Source organism: Rhinolophus sinicus, chromosome X, assembly GCF_036562045.2.
Source record: "Rhinolophus sinicus isolate RSC01 chromosome X, ASM3656204v1, whole genome shotgun sequence".
In the NCBI taxonomy this organism is placed as follows: domain Eukaryota; kingdom Metazoa; phylum Chordata; class Mammalia; order Chiroptera; family Rhinolophidae; genus Rhinolophus; species Rhinolophus sinicus.
In genome coordinates, this window is record NC_133768.1 from 35,852,275 (window position 1) to 35,872,905 (window position 20,631).

Consider the following 20,631-nt stretch of genomic DNA (forward strand, 5'->3'; position numbering starts at 1 on the left):
TTAAATTAGTAGTTTTCCTTGTAAATCTTCACGTGAGATACACAAAATTTCATTTTGCTGTTGTGAATAGTGTCTTTCACCATTGTTTTCTAACTAGTTATTGCTGGCTTTTGACAAAGTTATAGGTTTTCTAACAGTCACCTTCTAGGCTATGCTCTTGAAGATTTCCAGTCTCCAACCTCAGCTCAACAACCTCAGCCTGACCTCATACCCCACCTGTCTGGTCACTACCCCTGCTCTGTGTCATATCTGTCTCCTTTTCTTGGATTGCTGGATCTGGTGAAGTTCTAACTACAGCTGGGCCACCAGTTGCCTAAGCTTGTTTTCCCCATCCTTGTTACTCAGGCTCAGAACCTCTCTGGCCGGCCCATCCCCAGGCCAGCCTACTGCCTGTGGCCGGCTGCCCATCTCATCCTGGGTCAGGTGCCTGCTGCTTCTGTGGTCAGTGAGGTCATTTTACCTCACTGCACCCACCTGCCCAAGCCCTGCTAAAGCTTCCAAAGGTTCTTCATGATCATGCATACACTCACTGTCTCCTCCTAAATTTTCAGTCCAGTTAATTTTTGAAAGACTATTTCAAATGGGTTTAGGAAGAAGAAAGAGAAGGAGAAGAAGAAGAAAAGGAGGAGAGGAGAAGGACAAAAGAGGGAAATGAGGAGAATTGGGGGAGGAAGAAGAAAGAGAGGAAAGGAAAATGACTATCAAGCTGACTATATAAGAACTCTAATCCACTTCCTACTGTGCCTACCGTAGTGCCTTACATAATGTTGGGGGTCAGGAAACAGGCAATGAATGAATGAATGAATTCCATTTGCTGTGTGTGCTTTAAATTGAAAATGTGTTTCTTACTTTCTAAAAAGTGCTCAAGTTATGTTCATCAGATGATCTACAAACCTATGAAATAATAACCAAATGTATACCTAATTGGAAAATTGCAAAACTACATGTAAAGAGACAAGTCTAATCTTAAAATGACATTGGCTGATGGGTTCTCACATTGAATACCTAACAACAGACTGTTCCTCACAAAAGCCACTTTGAGCTCTCAAGAGAAAATTCTAAAAGCCACAAGCCTGCCTCCTGTTTCATCTGTTCATGATTGAAGGATGATGCCAATCTTTCATATAGGCAGTGGTAGTTTTCTGTTGGAATGGTGGGGGTATGGATGGGTACCTGCCCTCCATTGGTTGTTGAGATGATCCTGGTCGTGCCCCCACATTGCTTCACATACCACAGGAACCAGAGAGCAGAGACTTCATGGGTCTCTGCAGTGACACACAGGTTCACAAAGAGAGTAGCAAACTTCTTTGCAGATCTGCTCAGGAAGAAACAAGAGTAAAATTGCCAAATGAAAGAGAACATCATGGTAATTCTCTGGAAATTATTCAAGCAATAATTTTACTTGGCTAAATTTGGCACAATTTGACAAGTCACAGAAAATTGTCACTAGAATCCTGTATTATAAAAAAAGGCAGCAGAGATTTGGGGAGTATGAGATTTATTTTCCCCTTAACCAAAATACCTTACTCAGATTCAGCTTGCACTCCATATTCTGTGCTGTCATGATTTCTCCCCACATACTTGCTACTCTTCCAGTGACCCCTACCTCACTAAAAGGCATCACCATTCATCCAATTGCTAAGGCCAACACTCTAGAAATCAACCTTAATTTCTCTCTTTCCATCACTCTCCCCCATCCAATCTATCAGTAAGTCCTGTTGTCTTTCAGCACATGACTCCACCTTCATCATCACCAATTTAGCATAATCTCTTGCCAGGAGCATTGCAATTATCTACTACAGACTGGTGTCTACCCCCACTTTCTTCACTTGGTATCTATTCAGTAGACTCAAATTCAGCTTTTTACCTCCCTCTCCTCAATGGTGCTTTTTCTAAAATGTAAATCAAATCCTGTCATTCCTGCTTAAAACGCTCCAGTGGCACCCTATCAAAACTAGAATAAGATTCAGAGACTTCAACATCATCACAATGGTGGCATGAGGTGAGCCTCTATAAATCTTCCCTGGAATTTACAACTAATCGAACGACTATAACTCCAAAAAGGACTCCCTGCACAGCAGACAGGCAGGACGAAGAGGCCCACTACTGAATTCACCTAAAGGAGGGCAAATCACGCGAGCAGGGGAGGAGGGAAGGGAGAAGTGCAGAGACGGAGCCGCCTGTGCGCAGGACGCAGACCTAGCTCAGTGGCCCGAACTCACTGCATCCCGGAACGACCTCAGCGGCTGGAGACGGAAGAACTAAGACTGCTAGGGCTCTGTTCATGGACCACAGGGCTGAGGGGACAGCATATAACACGGCTGGGCCCAACGCTCAAGGCAGAGAAGGGACTGAGGGAAGAGGGCTGAAAATGGTGGTTTAAACCCTCACTGCCAAGCAGAGAATGGAAGCCTTAGGCACAGAGACTAGCCGCCCCCTCCCTACCCACCCAGAGCTCGCTCTGCCCCCACCAGCACGGTGCTAGAAGCAGAACAGTAGCAGTGTCAGATCAAAGAACAGAATATATACATAGAAACAAATGACAATGAAAATACTTCCTACCAAAATTTTTGGGATGCAGCAAAAGCAGTTTGAAGAGGGAAATTTATCTCATTACAGGCCTATCTCAAGAAACAAGAAAAATCCCAAAATAAACAACCTCACGTTACACCTTAAAGAACTAGAAAAAGAAGAACAAGTGAAACCCAAGGTCAACAGAAGAAAGGAAATAACAAAAATCAGAGCAGAACTAAATGAAATAGAGAACAAAAAGACAATAGAAAAAATTAATGTGACAAAGAGCTGGTTCTTTGAAAAGATTAACAAAATTGACAAACCCTTGCGTAGACTCACTAAGAGAAAAAGAGAGAAGACACTAATTAGCAAAATCATAAACGAAAGAGGGGAAGTTATCAAGGACTCCACAGAAATACAAAGGATCATCCAAGAATACTATGAAGGACTATATGCCACCAAGTTCAATAACCTAGAAGAAATGGACAGGTTCTTAGAAACATATAGCCTTCCAAGGCTGAACCATGAAGAACCGGAAAATCGAAACAGACCGATCACCAGTAATGAAATTGAATCAGTCATCCAAAACCTTCCCAAAAGCAAAAGTCCGGGACCAGGTGGCTTCACTAGCAAATTCTACCAAATCTTCAAAGAGGATCTAATACCAATCCTGCTCAAACTCTTTCAAAAAAATTGAAGAAGAGACAGCATTGCCTAACTCATTTTATGAGGCCAACATTACCCTGATACCAAAACCTGGTAAGGACAACACAAAAATAGAAAACTACAGACCAATATCTCTGATGAATACAGATGCAAAAATCCTAAACAAAATTCTAGCAAATCGAATACAACAATGCATTAAAAAGATTACTCATCACGACCAAGTGGGGTTCATCCCCGGGGCACAAGGATGGTTTAACATCTGCAAATCCATCAATGTGATACATCACATAAACAAAATAAAGGACAAAAATCATATGATTATATCAATTGATGCAGAAAAGGCATTTGACAAGATACAACATCCATTTATGATTAAAACACTTAATAAAATAGGTATAGAAGGAAAATACCTTAACATAATAAAGGCCATATATGACAAGCCCTCAGCTAATCTCATAATTAATGGTGAAAAACTGAAGCCCTTTGCTCTACGTTCAGGAACACGACAGGGCTGTCCCCTATCACCTCTGCTTTTCAACATAGTGTTGGAAGTCCTCACCAGAGCAATCAGGCAAGAGAAAGAAATAAAAGGCATCCAAATTGGGAATGAAGAAGTTAAATTATCACTCTTTGCAGATGACATGATGCTATATATAGAAAACCCTAAAGACTCCACCAAAAAGCTATTAGAAACAATAAATGAATATAGTAAATTTGCTGGCTACAAAATCAACGTACAAAAGTCCATTGCATTCCTATATACTAACAATGAAATCTCAGTAAAAGAATTTGAAAACAATTCCTTTTGCAACTGCAACAAAAAGAATAAAATACCTAGGAATAAACTTAACCAAGAATGTGAAAAACCTATATGATGAAAATATGAGACATTTTTAAAAGAAATTGAAGAAGACACAAAGAAATGGAAAGACATTCGTGCTCATGGATTGGAAGAATCAACATAGTTAAAATGGCCACATTACCCAAAGCAATATACAGATTCAATGCAATCCCCATCAAAATCCCAATGCCATTTTTTAAAGAAACAGAACAAAAAAATCATCCGATTTGTTTAGAACCACTAAAGACCCCGAATAGCCAAAGCAATATTAAGGAAAAAGAACAATGCTGGAGGTATCACACTTTCTGACTTTAGCTTGTACTACAGGGCTACAATAATCAAAACAGCATGGTATTGGCAGAAAAACAGACACATAGACCAATGGAATAGAATTGAGAACCCAGAAATAAAACCACATAAATATGGACAGATAATTTTTGACAAAGAAACTAAAAACATACAATGGAGGAAATATAGCCTCTTCAATAAATGGTGCTGGGATAATTGGATAGCCACATGCAAAACAATTAAACTGGACTGCTATCTGTCACGATGTACCAAAATTAATTCAAAATGGATCAAAGACTTAAGCATAAGACCTGACACAATAAACTGCATAGAAGAAAACATAGGTACTAAACTTATGGACCTTGGGTTCAAAGAGCATTTTATGAATTTGACTCCAAAGGCAAGGGAAGTAAAAGCTGAAATAAACGAATGGGACTATATGAAACTTAAAAGCTTCTGCACAGCAAAAAAAAACCATCGACAAAATAAAGAGGCAACCAACTGAATGGGAGAAGATTTTTGCAAACAGTTCCTTGGATAAGGGGCTAATATCCAAAATATACAAGGAACTCATGCAACTCAACAACAAAAAAACAAACAACCCAACTGAAAAATGGGCAGAGGCCCTGAAGAGACATTTCTCCAAAGAGGACATACAAATGGCAAATAGACATATGAAAAAATGCTCAACATCACTAATCATCAGAGAAATGCAAATAAAAACCACCATGAGATATCACCTCACCCCAGTCAGAATGGCTATCATCAACAAGACAAATAGCAACTAGTGTTGGAGAGGCTGTGGAGAAAAAGGAACCTTCGTACACTGTTGGTGGGAATGCAGACTGGTGCAGCCATTATGGAAAGCTGTGTGGACGTTCCTCAAAAAATTACGAATAGAATTACCATATGACCTAGCAATCCCTCTCCCGTGTAGCTACCCAAAAAATCTAAAAACGTTTATACATAAAGACACGTGTGCTCCAATGTTCATTGCAGCTTTGTTTACGGTGGCCAAGACATGGAAACAACCAAAATGTCCTTCAATAGATGAATGGATAAAGAAGTTGTGGTATATATACAGAATGGAATACTGTTTGGCGGTAAGAAAAGATGATATAGGAACATTTGTGACAACATGGATGGATTTTGAGAGTGTAACGCTGAACGAAATAAGTCAGACAGAAAAAGCAGAGAACCATGTGATTTCACTGATATGTGGTATATAAACCAAAAACAACAAAAGAACAAGACAAACAAATGAGAAACAGAAATAAATTTAATTTAAAAAAAACCCTCATAGACACAGACAATAGTTTAGTGGTTACGAGAGGGTAAGGGGGGCGGGTGGTGGGAGGTGAGCATAAGGGGGATCAAATATATGGTGATGGAAGGAGAACTGACTCTGGGTGGTCAACACTCAATGGGATTTATAGATGATGTAATACGGAATTGTACACCTGAAATCTATGTAATTTTACTAACAATTTTCACCCCCATAAAGTAAAAAAATAGATTCAGAGACTTTACTGTGGCTTCCAAAGTTCTAAGTCATAAAGGCCATTCCTATCTTCTCTATATCATCCTAGAGCCTCTCTACTAATTGTAATGTCTCCTCAGAGGTGAACTCTTATATGTATCTGAAAATGAACACTGGCTTCCACAGTCACAGCACTTTGTCATTCTCTATCATTTTCCCATAGTATCGTATCTTTAGAAATTTTTTTACTGTCTGAAATTTTCTTAATTATCATTATTTTTATTGCTGTCTCCCCCTCTAGAATATCAACAAATGAGAACAGGAATCTTAACTTTCTTTCTTACCATAGTGTCCTCTTTAATAAAAGTGCCTGGGACATAGTAAGCACTCAATAATTACTTTTTGGAAAATTAATGAATAGTTGATGAGAAATATCAATTAAATATTTTTTAAATTATCTATAATGCACAAAGAATATACTAGGTACTGTACCAAACACAGAATTAGTCAGTTATCTATTCAGATATTTTACTGCCTAATGGGGGACAAGCGCAAAGGATGGATGAGGGGAAAGCAATTAATAGAGCATAGATAGGTGAACTTTTACTTGGAGTTGTCAGGTAAATGGTGAGAGGTTATATCCTACCTACAGGCACACCAAAAAGTGAATGATTTCATGCAATTCCAATGACTCAGTTATATCTAACACACCCGAAAATTCACCAGTAGTAATGTGTACTCTGGAATATATTTAATAAGCACCAATCCCCCTTCTGACTTTGACATGAAGTTTGTGTGTTCTTAACATGGTTATGTCTGAGGCAGAATTTGACACCAGGTAGTGCTGACAATAAGTGAAATAAATAATACTGTCTTCCATTTATTGAACTCTTTCACACTCTTTGTTTTTTCCCCCCACATTCTATGGTTTTTAAATCTATTGTCTTATTGAACTGTTATAATAACTATAAGACAGCAATTATTTTTCCCCAGTTCACAAGCCCCAAAACAATCTCAAAGAGATTAGTAATATGTAATACGCAGCTCACTCAATGGTACAACTTCAAACTACATCATATCTGATTCAAACCTCATGTTTTTAATACCTCGAAATGCTTTATTATTAGTCTACTGACAAGTTGAATCAGGGCATCTCTCTACTCTAGTGTACCTTGACTCTGGAAGTTTGTAGAATCACACTGACACACATACCAGTTACTGACAGTGTTTGCATTAGATTTTCAAACTGTATTAGATTTTCAGCCATAATAACCTCACAAAACTTTTATGACAGCCCCATAATTTAGCCAGCAAATAGTGTAATATATATGTTCAAGTGATTTAGAGTTAGTTTTATAAGGTTCCTCATGATAACTGCAGGGATGGAAATTGCTGACTCAAAATTTCTTTGCAGAAGCAATTTGTGGCATCTAACGAAAGCAAATATCCAAACATTGGTTTAAAACGGTTTCACTTCTAAGTGAACACATCCTTTGCTGTTCCCTGATGTCTTATTTCTTTTATTCCTTCTTTTATAGGTGAATTGGGGCAGCAAAAGGTAAAGGGAGTAATAAATAACTAAAACTTAACGTTGCCCTAGCCAGACAGCCAATATTAAACAAAAATATTGCTGCGATTGCAGTTGTTATTGCTGCTGATTTAGTGAGAAAGATATAATCCTGGTTTGAAATGGAGGGAGATCTAAAGGCAATTTTCTCTGGAGGACCAGTCCATTCCTAATCCATTATTTGATTTACTCTGGGAGCTTCAGCGAGAAAAGAAATGAGAAGAACAATATCTGAGGGAAGGACGGTCAAGGAAGATAGTGCAATGATATTTTTGTACTCTTTGCCCCATTGACTTTTTAAAAGATAAATGTCATTATATTTTCTACATGAAAAATAGATACACATATAAAATTTGGAAAGTTCATAAAATAAAAAGGTAAGACAATGAGTGTCTTCCATATTTCTGCTCCCCAAAAGATAGTCACTAGTATCATTTTGATGCAGTTTTTTTAATTATAGGTTTTAAAAAGGGTATTTACAAAGCTATGACAACATTCTGAATTTAATTTGTGTTTCTGTAAAGTATTTTATAAATAATAACTGAAAGAGTAATCAACATTAGTCTTTGAATGTATGATTATGCTTTAGTTTGAATTATGATTGATTGAATACTCTGGGATTACTTCCTCTAAAACCAGGAAATATACATCTTACCTAGAAAAAGTTACAACATTACATTGTGTTCATATATTCCTAATGTCTCAGAATGCTTTATTTTGTCAGCTAACAACTAGAATTTCACTAAGGCGAGGACTAGGCCAAGGACTATGATAGAAAAATTCAGATTTCTATGACCCCAAAAGTAATATAATTAGTCCTATCTTCAAGGAGCTCTAAAGTTCTCTGGTGAGAAAAGACTTAACTCAATTTATTAAAAGCTTTTCATGATCAAAATGGCGGCGTGAGGTGAGCCTCTGTAAAGCTCCCCTGGAATTTACAACTAACTGAACAACTATAACTCCACGAAGGACGCATTGCACAGCAGACAGGCAAGACGAAGAGGCCACTACTGAATTCACCTAAAGGTGGGCGAATCACGCCAGCGGGGGAGGAGGGAAGGGAGAAGTGCAGAGACGGAGCCGCGGGCGCAGGACGCAGACCTAGCTCAGTGCTCTGAGCTCGCTGCATCCCGTAAGTACTGCAGCTGTGGGAGAGGGAAGAACTCAGATGGCTAGGGCTCCGCTTGTGGCCCACAGTGCTGAGGGGACAGCATATAACACAGCTGAACCCAATGCTCACGGCAGAGACCTCAGAGAAAAGACTGAGGGAAGAAGGCTGAAAGCGGTGGTTTCAGCCCTTACTGCCAAGCAGAGAATGGAAGCCTTAGGCACTGAGACTAGCCGCCCCCTCCCTACCCTCCCAGAGCTCCCCCTGCCATCACAGGCCCGGTGCTAGAAGCGGAACAGTAGCAGTGTCAGATCAAAAGAACAGAATATTTGCTGTTCTGAGAACTGTGGACAGCAGACACAGATTCACAGCCCAACTACTTCTGGCAAAGAGGAGGGAGCTGAGGAAGAAGGACCGGCAGTGGTGGTGGTCGCCGCCATTGTTCTGGGCCACTTCTTACAACTCAACCCGCCCCTGGCCCCACCTGTCTGGGTGGATCCCTGCAGCAGTAAACAGAACTGCTAAAACATATGGGCTCTGAATCTGGTGCAGGAAGAGCTTTGGAATTTCAAAAGCACTCTGCATACCCACACAGACACTGCGCCCTGTGACCCAGGCAAACTATTAACAGAGGAGAAGCCCGTCTCCGAGCGAACCCTCCATTGTGTGAGAAGCCGGAATAGTGCAGAGAAAACATAGCACAACCATGTGAGACAGAGAAAAGGGCTGCTTTGGAGAGAAAATAAACATTCTACCAACAAGTACTGGAAAACAAAAGAAAGACCTCTTCCTATCAACCTGTTGCAGAAGCCACTCCTGTAGATATCTAGGAAGAGAAATAATAAATCAGTAATTGCCATGAATAACCAAGGCAACAAGACAGCTCAGAAAGAAAGTGAAAAGTCTCCAGAAAAGGAACTTAAAGATATGGAAATATGTGACTTAAATGACAGAGAATTCAAGATTGCAGTTCTGAAAAAACTCAACGAGATGCAAGAAAACACAGAAAGGCAGTTTAATGAACTCAGAAACTCAATTAAAGAACAACATGAGCATTTTACGAAAGAGATTGAAATTTTAAAAAAGAACCAAATAGAATTTCTGGAGATTAAGAACTTAATAGAAGAAATTAAGAATGAAATAACCAGCTTAGGTAGTAGAGTTGACCAGATGAAGGAAAGAATCAGTGACATCGAAGATAGAAACCTGGAAATGACACAGATGGAAGAAGAAAGAGACTTGAGACTTAAAAGAAATGAAAGAACTCTACAAGAACTTTCTGACTCCATCAGAAAGAGCAATATAAGAATAATGGGCATACCAGAAGGAGAAGAAAGAGAAAGGAACAGAGAATATATTCAAACAAATTGTTGATGACAACTTCCCAAACTTGTGGACAGAACAGGATCCCAGAATCCAAGAAGCAAATCGAACACCTAATAACCTCAAACCCAACAGGCCTTCTCCAAGGCACATTGTATTGAAGCTGTCTAAAATCAATGACAAAGAAAGAATCCTCAAGGCAGCCAGGGAAAAGCAGACAGTAACCTACAAAGGAAAGCCCATTTGATTATCATCAGATTTTTCAGCAGAAACTCTACAAGCCAGGAGGGAGTGGAACCAAATATTCAAACTACTGAAAGAGAGAAATTATGAGCCAAGAATAATATATCCAGCAAAGATATCCTTTAGATATGAAGGAGGAATAAAGACCTTTCCAGACATACAGAAGCTGAGGGAATTTTCTAATACATGACCTGCACTACAAGAAATACTAAAGGAGGCTATTCGACCACCATCAACAGGGACAATTTGTGGCAAACAAAACATAAAAGGGGGAGAGTAAAGGCCTGAACCGGAATATGGGAATGGAGAAAGTAAGCGTGCTGAAGAAAATGGAATACTCTAAATATCAAACTTTCTTTTACATAAACTTAAGGGTAACCACTCAAAAAAATCCAGAACTGAAATATATACTGTAATAAAAGAAGAAACAGAGGGAAACATCATAGAATACCACCACACAGAAATAATAGACAACAACAAAAAGGCAAAGAAACAATGGAGACACAGCCTTACCAGAAAACTAAAGATAGAATGACAGGAAATCCTCACATATCAATAATCACCCTAAATGTAAATGGACTGAACTCACCAATAAAAAAGCACAGAGTAGCAGACTGGATCAAAAAACTAAACCCAACCATATGCTGTCTTCAGAGACACATCTCAGCTACAAGGACAAGCATAGATTCAAAGTGAAAGGGTGGAAATTGACACTCCAAGCAAATGGTAGCAAGAGAAAATCAGGTGTAGCCATAATGATATCAGATGAAACAGACTTCAAGGTGAAAAAGATAACAAGAGACAAAGATCGACATTTCATAATGGTGAAGGGGACTGTACAACAAGAAGACATAACAGTCATCAATATTTATGCCCCCAATCAGGGAGCACCGAAATACACCAAGCAACTACTAACAGAACTAAAGGGAGAAATTGACCAAAACACAATTATACTAGGGGACTTAAATACATCATTGACAGCTATGGATAGATCATCCAAACAGAAAATAAATAACGAAATAGTAGCCCTAAATGACACATTAGATGAAATGGACATAATTGACATTTATAGAGCACTTCATCCTAAAACATCAGACTATACATTCTTTTCTAGTGTACATGGAACATTCTCAAGGATAGACCATATATTGGGACATAAAATCAGTCTCAACAAATTTAAGAAGATTGAAATCATACCAAGCATATTCTCTGATCACAAGGCTTTGAAATTGGATATCAACTGCAAAAAGAAAGCAGGAAAAACACAAATACATGGAGATTAAACAACATACTTTTAAAGAAGGACTGGGTCAAAGAAGAAATTAGAGGAGAGATCAAAAGATACATAGAAACAAATGACAATGAAAATACATCCTACCAAAATTTTGGGATGCAGCGAAAGCAGTTTTAAGAGGAAATTTATCTCATTACAGGCCTATCTCAAGAAACAAGAAAATCCCAAATAAATAACCTCATGTTACACCTTAAAGAACTAGAAAAGAAGAACAAGTGAAACCCAAGGTCAGCAGAAGAAAGGAAATAACAAAATCAGAGCAGAACTAAATGAAATAGAGAACAAAAGACAATAGAAAAAATTAATGTGACAAAGAGCTGGTTCTTTGAAAAGATTAACAAAATTGACAAACCCTTGGCTAGACTCACTAAGATAAAAGAGAAGACACTAATTAACAAAATCAGAAATGAAAAAGGGGAAGTTATCACGGATGCCACAGAAATAGAAAGGATCATCCAGAATACTATGAAGGACTATATGCCACCAAATTCAATAACCTAGAAGAAATGGACAAGTTCTTAGAAACATAATGCCTTCCTAGGCTGAACCATGAAGAATGGGAATATCTAAATAGATCGATCACCAGTAACGAAATTGAATCAGTCATCAAAATCTTCCCAAAAGCAAAAGTCTGGGACCAGATGGCCTCACTAGTGAATTCTACCAAACTTTCAAAGAGGATCTAATACCAATCCTGCTCAAACTATTCCAAAAAACTCAAGAAAAGACAGAACTCCCTAACTCATTTTTATGAGGCCAACATTACCCTGATACTAAAACCTAGTAAGGATAACACAAAAAAAGAAAACTACAGACCAATATCTCTGATGAATACAGATGCAAAAATCCTAAACAAAATTCTAGCAAATCGAATACAACAATGCATTAAAAAGATTATTCATCACGACCAAGTGGGGTTCATCCCCGGGGCACAAGGATGGTTCAACATCCGCAAATCCATCAATGTGGTACACCACATAAACAAAATAAAGGACAAAAATCATATGATTATATCAATTAATGCAGAAAAAGCATTTGACAAGGTACAACATCCATTTATGATTAAAACACTTAATATAGTAGGTATAGAAAGAAAACACCTTAAGATAGTAAAGGCCATATATGACTAATCCTCAGCTAATCTCATAATTAATGCTGAAAAACTGAAGCCCTTTGCTCTATGTTCAGGAGCACGACAGGGCTGTTCCCTATCACCTCTGCTTTTCAACATTGTGTTGGAAGTCCTTGCCAGAGCAATCAGGCAAGAGAAAGAAATAAAAGGCATCCAAATTGGGAATGAAGAAGTTAAATTATCACTCTTGCAGATGACATGATGCTATATATATATAGAAAACCCTAAAGACTCCACCAAAAAGCTATTAGAAACAATCAACGAATATAGTAAAGTTGCCGGCTACAAAAGCAACGCACAAAAGTCCATTGCTTTCCTATATACTAACAATGTAATCTCAGAAAAAGAAATACAAAAAACAATTCCTTTTGCAATTGCAGCAAAAAGAATAAAATACCTAGGAATAAACTTAACCAAGGATGTGAAAGACCTATATGCTGAACTATAAGACATTTTTAAAAGAAACTGAAGAAGAAACAAAGAAATGGAAAGATATTCCATGCTCATGGATTGGAAGAATGAACATAGTTAAAATGGCCATATTACCCACAGCAGTATACAGATTTAATGCAATCCCCATCAAAATCCCAAAGGCATTTTTTAAAGAAATAGAACAAAAATCATCAGATTTGTTTGGAACCACAAAAGACCCCGAATAGCCAAAGCAATCTTAAGAAAAAAGAACAATAATGGAGGTATCACACTCCCTCACTTCAGCTGGTACTACAGGGCTACAAAAATCAAAACAGCATGTTATTGGCAGAAAAACAGACACATAGACCAATGTGATAGAATTGAGAACTCAAGAATTAAACCACATAAATATGGACAGATAATTTTTGACAAAGAAGCAAAAAACATACAACGGAGAAAAGACAGCCTCTTCAATAAATGGTGCTGGGAGAATTGGATAGCCACGTGCAAAAGAATGAAACTAGACTGCTATCTGTCACCATGTACCAAAATTAATTCAAAATGGATCAAAGACTTAAGCATAAGACCTGACACAATAAACTGCATAGAAGAAAACATAGGTACTAAACTTATGGACCTTGGGTTCAAAGAGCATTTTATGAATTTGACTCCAAAGGCAATGGAAGTAAAAGCTAAAATAAACGAATGGGACTATATGAAACTTAAAAGCTTCTGCACAGCAAAAGAAACCATTGACAAAATAAAGAGGCCACCAACTGAATGGGAGAAGATTTTTGCAAACAGTGCCTCCGATAAGGGCTAATATCCAAAATATACAAGGAACTCATGCAACTCAACAACAAAAAACAAACAACCCAATTGAAAAATGGGCAGAGGACCTGAAGAGACATTTCTCCAAAGAGGACATACAAATGGCAAATAGACATATGAAGAAATGCTCAACATCACTAATCATCAGAGAAATGCAAATCAAAACCACAATGAGATATCACCTCACCCCAGTCAGAATGGCTATCATCAACAAGACAAATAGTAACAAGTGTTGGAGAGGCTGTGGAGAAAAAGGAACCCTCATACACTGTTGGTGGGAATGCAGACTGGTGCAGCCGCTATGGAAGGCAGTGTGGAGATTCCTCAAAAATTACGAACTGAATTACCATATGACCCAGCAATCCCTCTCCTGGGTATCTACCCAAAATATCTGAAAACTTTTATAGATAAAGACATATGTGCTCCAAGGTTCATTGCAGCTTTTTTTACGGTAGCCAAGACATGGAAACAACCAAAACGCCCATCGATAGATGAATGGATAAAGAAGTTATGGTATATATACACAATGGAATACTATTTTGTGGTAAGAAAAGATGATGCAGGAACATTTGTGACAACATGGATGGATCTTGAGAGTGTAATGCTGAGCGAAATATGTCAGACAGAAAAAGCAGAGAACCATGTGATTTCACGGATATGTGGTATATAAACCAAAAACAACAAAAGAACAAGACAAACAAATGAGAAACAGAAACTCATAGACACAGACAATAGTTTAGTGGTTACCAGAGGGTAAGGGGGGTGGGAGATGAGGGTAAGGGGGATCAAATATATGGTGATGGAAGGAGAACTGACTCTGGGTGGTGAACACACAATGGTATTTATAGATGATGTAATACAGAATTGTACACCTGAAATCTATGTAATTTTACTAATAATTGTCACCCCAGTAAATTAATAAAAAGCTTTTCATAACATAAGTTAAAAAACAAATGCAGCTAATTAAATACTGAGTATATTTTGAAAATCTAATGTATAGAATTAAAAAGTAAATTCTGTGCCTTTGTTATAATCAAAATAAATTATATTACAAATTACATTCTCAAAAGAGTGGTGAATAGCATTAGATAAGTATTAAAAAGTATATAATTAATAGGCATTGATTTCATGATAATAAATGGATTTTATTACTCTAGAATTGGTTCCTTTTAACGGTTGAAGACATAGTAGAAGCACAAAGATGCTTATGACAGATAACTCTCTATTAATAATAATAATAATAATAATGAAAAACTAGAAGTAACCAAAATGACCAATAAGATATTAATGGATAAATGCATTATGGTATTCACTTTCTATGGAATATTCTGCAACCATAAAATATTATGTTTGGTGAATTATTTTTAAAGACGTGGATAAATTTTGTATTGTAATATTAGGGGTTAAAAACATTTTGATGGATGACCATTGCTTTTGTAGTGCACATAGTTTCCTTTTTAGAAATGAGAATGTGTATCACACTGTATATACTCAATGCCAGCTTGCTTTTCTATGTGTTTAATACAGTTTTTAAAGCCCTTAAATATTCTTGTATGTTGTTTTGTTCATCTGAAACTAGTAATAAAAACCTTAGAAAATATTCTTCTACAACATGATTTTTAAAAACTGTAGAGTATTCCATTTTTCAGATGTCCAGTAATTAATTTAACCAATCTTGTATTATTAGACATTTACATTTTCCCTTTTAAAAATAGTAATTTGAATCTCTCTCTCTCCCTTTCTCTCTCTCCTTTTCTCCTTTCCGGTGTGTCTTTCTCCCTGTCTTCTTTTCTCTCTCCTTCTTTAAGCTATATTGTAAGAAGTTGAATTTATACTGGGGGTGCCAAAAAAAATGTATGCACATGACTTGTATTCATCTTTTGTTTTCGGTATATATTCAGTATAACAATTTTAATAGTTTTTTCCTGTCTTAAATTGTGTATAGATTTTTTGCCACCCTCTGTATATCAAGTAGTATATAAATTTTATGTCTTTTGATTATTTCCATATCTTAGATTGAGATATTCCTAAAAACTTGTTTTTTATTTTTAGTTGTCAGTGCTCCAGCTTCCCTCCCCAGTGCACAGGAAACGAAGACATCAACCCCTGAGCCAAACATATTCCCAACTCATGCTATTTAGCATGAAAGGACAATCTCCTGGAAGTTACCATCCATTTCTCTTACTTTGTTTACCACAAATTCACCATGTTCTTCTTCCCTCTACAGTTGTGAATTATCCAGAGAACTTTTCTAGAAGTTCCTCTTCAAATCCTTGAAGAGTTGTACCCATAAGGTGTTTCAAATGTATATGGTAATGCACCATCTCTACACTTGACCACCAGTGAAGTTCACAAAAGTATTCCTACATTAACAACTTGGTAAGTTAGATCTTTAAGCAAATGGTCTTTAAGCTGTTCTAAGTTAAGGAGTTGGCACATTCTGGTCTGTTCTGAGGACTTCATGGGATAATACCAGCTTTGTGGTGCAAAACTATTCCAAAGATGTAGGTTCGATGTGTAGATACCTTTAGGGCAGGACCCATTTCCAATATTTTTCAGCATTTTACCTGGCCAAATGGCATGGGTTTAGACACAAAGCAGCTACTTGCCCAATCCATCTTGAATAATATTGCTAAATAAACCTAAAAGAGTCACAATACATGTCTGTGTGTAATGGAGAGTCTTACTCAGTCCAGCAGATCTTGTCTAGCAGCTCCTTCATCGTCATGTGGTCCCAGTCTTCTGCAAGGGGTGCCTTCCACGGAGCATCACTGGGAATCTACATTCAGATAAGGATTTGGAGTGGGGGGAATGTAATTTTCTACTTAAAAAAAAAAAAACTATTTCAAAAGTACATATTAAAAACTCTAACTTAAAGACGGAAAGTGTAAGTTTTCCAAATCCTCCAATGGTGACTTACTGCACAGCCAATGCTGTCTGTGTAGCTTTCCTATTATAGACCTATAGCACGTGATCAATATTTAATTGATGATAACACTTCCTGCACAATAAATGGAGGCTATATTGTAATTGGTCTGTTCCCAAATATCAATTACTAAGTTACCGTGTTTCCCCGAAAATAAGACCTAACCGAAAAATAAGCCCTAGCATGATTTTTCAGGATGACATACCCTGAACATAAGCCCTAATGTGTCTTTTGGAGCAAAAATTAACATAAGACCCAGTCTTATTTTCGGGGAAACATGGTACTTACTTAGAGAGAATATTTATAAATTCAACTCCTTAACACAGATCAGACAGCTGTACCAAATCATGTCTAAATTGGGGTTTCAGGTCAGGTTCTGTGTGTTTTTACTTATGAGTTGCAGGTTTGGGCATGGTGGCGACTCAAAGACCCAGAAGTCTTAATTTATTATGTCCTGAGGATTTTCTAGATTAGAAACATCATCCCAGGAAGGCTGAGTAACATATGATCTTCTCCCCCTTCATTAGTAGTATACAGCAGTCTGTTGGACCTCTCATTCTCTTAGGAGTTAGAAACAAGTTCATTCATTCATTTCATAAATCATTACTGAAAGTTACTCTGTGCTACACAATGTGCTACACATTGGTGATATGTTGCATCTTCTTTCTTTTAAACGTATTATGAAAAATGCAAATGTAGTCAAAGAAGCTTTAGGAAGCTTTACCTCTTGTCCCATTTCATCCATTGTCCTCCAAAGGTTGTTATGATCTAGGTAGGTAATTGGATTCCACACAGATGGGAATGGGCCCCTGAACGGGTATGATTTGCCCTGTGAGATACAAAATATTTTTAAAAGGAAACATTTACTACAGTGTAAAAGTACTTAAATATGCCAAGTAGGTAAATGCCTGCAAGCAAAATCATGTTAGTCATCAATATGTAATATACACTCAAGTGTTTCAGTTCCTTGTGGCCTCAGAGCCCTACTTAACTTTTCGGAATAGATATTTCAAACAAAATTCTGTTACCTAAATAAATTTGGTGCTATAACAAACACAATTAAAAAATTTCTTTCTGAATTGAAACCCTTACCATGTAAAATTTAAATGCAAGTACAGAAGTGAGTTTACCTAAATTAATCTCATTTGCCAACAATGCTTGCTAATATCTCAGTGTCAGGAGACCCTGTATACCTGGAGCGTCAGAAAATTACAAACTATAAACATTACACAAGGTAGAAGTAGACGAAAAATCAATTGCAGAAATGCAACCATCTGTAGAAAGAGCCACAAAACAGGGCCTAGGAAGCTTTCCCAAGGAATCAGAAGCCCTACATCAACTAAGGAGTTCTCAGAGATCAGCAAGGTCAAAGCAGAAAGAAGAGACTGCTTCCCATCTCTCCTTGGGACATGTTTATTCTACCTGGCTCTCCCAGCAGGGCAGGGACACCTTGACACAGAGATGAAGGAAACACATTTCTCCAAGGGTAAATAATAAGACAACCTTTAAGTCATCTCTGGGAGGCTTAATTCATTGATGACAGTTAAGGGACATGCACAAAAACCACTTTGGGTCCATTTGAAAACCTGAGTCAGAAACCAGGCTGTGCATTCTGACATCAACTTTCAACTGAATTGAAAAAACTCAAGGTCCACAGTTAACCAATCTCACAACTCTCAGTCATTCAGCAAAGATTTATCTCATGTTGATTTTGCAGGAAGAGAAACTAGAGTTGTGAATGAGATATCATGTTTCTTTGTTTTTTTTGAGGGAAAACCATATTTCTTTCTTTATTTTAAAATTTATTTTCAATTACAGTTGATATACAATATTTTATTAGTTTCAGGTGTACAACATAGTGACTAGACATTTATATACCTTATGAAGTAATCTCGATAAGTCTATACCCATCTGACACCATACATAGTTATTACAATATTTTTGACTGTATTCTCTTCTCTATGCTGTACTTTATATCCCCAAGACTATTTTTATAACTGGAAATTTGTACTTCTTAATCATGTTCATTCTTGTAGTAATTCTGTGATCTTGTTCCTCTCTCTCCAACAAGGCCATAAGATTCTCAGGGAAGAGTTATTACACAGGCTTCCATTTATTCTTGCATTAGGGTTCTCCAGAGAAACAAAACCAATAAGATGTGTGTGGTGGGGGGAGTGGGGAAAGGAAGGTTAATTTTAAGGAATTGGTTCAGGCAATTGTGGAGGTTTGGCAAGTCTAAAATCTGTAGGATAGGCTGGCAGACTAGAGACCCGGGGAATAGTTGCCATTCAAGTTCAAAGGCAGTCTGCTGTCAGAATTCCCTTGGGTGAAACCCACTCACATTATGGAGGGTAATCTGCTTTATTCAAAGTCTACTGATTTAAATGTTAATCTCATCTAAAAAATACCTCACAGAAACAACTAGAATGGTGTTTGACGAAATGTCTAATTATTGTGGCCTAGTCAATTGACACATAAAATTAACCATCACACCACTTAATAAACTTTATTGAGGTGTAATTTACACACAATGAAATTATTTTAAATGCATGATTTGGGGAGTTTTGACTCATGCAAGCACCTGTGTAACCATCATCACAACCAACACATAAAACAATCCCATCACCCCAGAAAGTTCTCTCTTGCCCCTTCCCAGTCAATCCCTGCCTGCTTTCTAGCCCCAGATAACCACTAATTAGTGTTCTGTCATTATAGATTGGTTTTGCCTGTTCTAGTTTTTTCTTAAAAACAGAATCATGCAATATGTATGATTCTAGGTTTATCTGTCTTCTTTTGCTTGGCATAACATAATGTTCTTGATGTCTGTCCATGTTGCAGTTTGTTCCCTTTTATTGCTGAGTAGTATTCCATTATATGTACGTACCATGGTTTGTTTATCCATTCCCCTGTTGATAACTCTTTCTAGTTTTGATCTACTGTGAATAAGCTGCTATGAACATTCTTGTACAGGTCATTTTGTGTACATGTTTTCCTTTCTGTTGGGTAAATGCCTAGGAATGGAATGGCAGAGCTGTATTGTATGTGTAACTTTTTAAGTTTCCCAAGGTGGTTGTACCACTTCACATTCTCACCAACAATGTATGTGTTCTACTTGCTCCACATCCTGACCAACACTGTGGACTTTTCTTTTATGCTTTATGTTTTAAATACACTTTTTATGTTAAATAATATTAGATTTACCAGAGAAGTTGCAGAGACAGTATAGAAAGTGTCTGTATATCTCTCAACTAATTTTCTCTAATGTTAACATCGTATATTACCATTGTATATTTATCAAAACCAGGAGATTGACACTGGTACATCACTATTTATGAAACTTCAGACTTCATTTGGACTTCACCAGTTTGTGGACTAGTGTACTTCTTGTGTTCCAAGATCCCATGCAAGATAGCACATTACATTTAGTCGTCAAGTCTCCTTGGTCTCCTCGGGTCTGTGACAGTTTCTCAGTCTTTCCTTGTTTTTCATGACCTTGACACTGGTCAGGTATTTTGTAGAATGTCCCTCTATTTGGATATTTGAAGGTTTTTCTCATTTTTAGATGGGGGTTTGGAGTTTGGAGGAAGAACAGAACAGGGCCAAAGTGCCCTTCTCATCACATCATGATAGCCTCTTGACATCATTAGGGATGTTAATTTGATTCCTTGGTTAAGGTAGTGCGTATCAGGTTTCTCCACTGTAAAGTTACTATTTTCCCCTTTCCATGCTTGGTGCTTTGGAAAAGAGTCACTAAGTTCAGCCCATCCTCAAGAGGAGATAGTGGGAAGTTCTACTTCCTAGAGGGAGAGTATCCACATATTTTTAAAAAATTCTTCTCTAAGGAAGATTTGCCTCTTTCCCCTATTATCTATTTATTCACTTATTTATATCAGTATGGACTTACATATATTTACTTTATATTTTGGGTTATAATCCAATACTAGAATTATTTAATTTTTTGCTCAAGTTGTTCCACCAGTGGCCATTGTGAACTCCTGTGTCCT

General features: G+C 37.4%; 1 protein-coding gene across 1 annotated transcript in view; it reads right to left on the reverse strand.

The window, feature by feature from the left end:
- MAOB (monoamine oxidase B) overlaps positions 1-20,631 on the reverse strand; it is a 137,039-nt gene that overhangs the window by 27,002 nt on the left and 89,406 nt on the right. The window contains exons 4-6 of the mRNA XM_019717754.2: positions 17,352-17,456; positions 16,389-16,480; positions 1,174-1,315 (exon numbers count right to left, since the gene is read on the reverse strand). Coding sequence (XP_019573313.2) covers positions 1,174-1,315; positions 16,389-16,480; positions 17,352-17,456 — 339 coding nt within the window. The remainder of the gene's footprint in view (positions 1-1,173; positions 1,316-16,388; positions 16,481-17,351; positions 17,457-20,631) is intronic.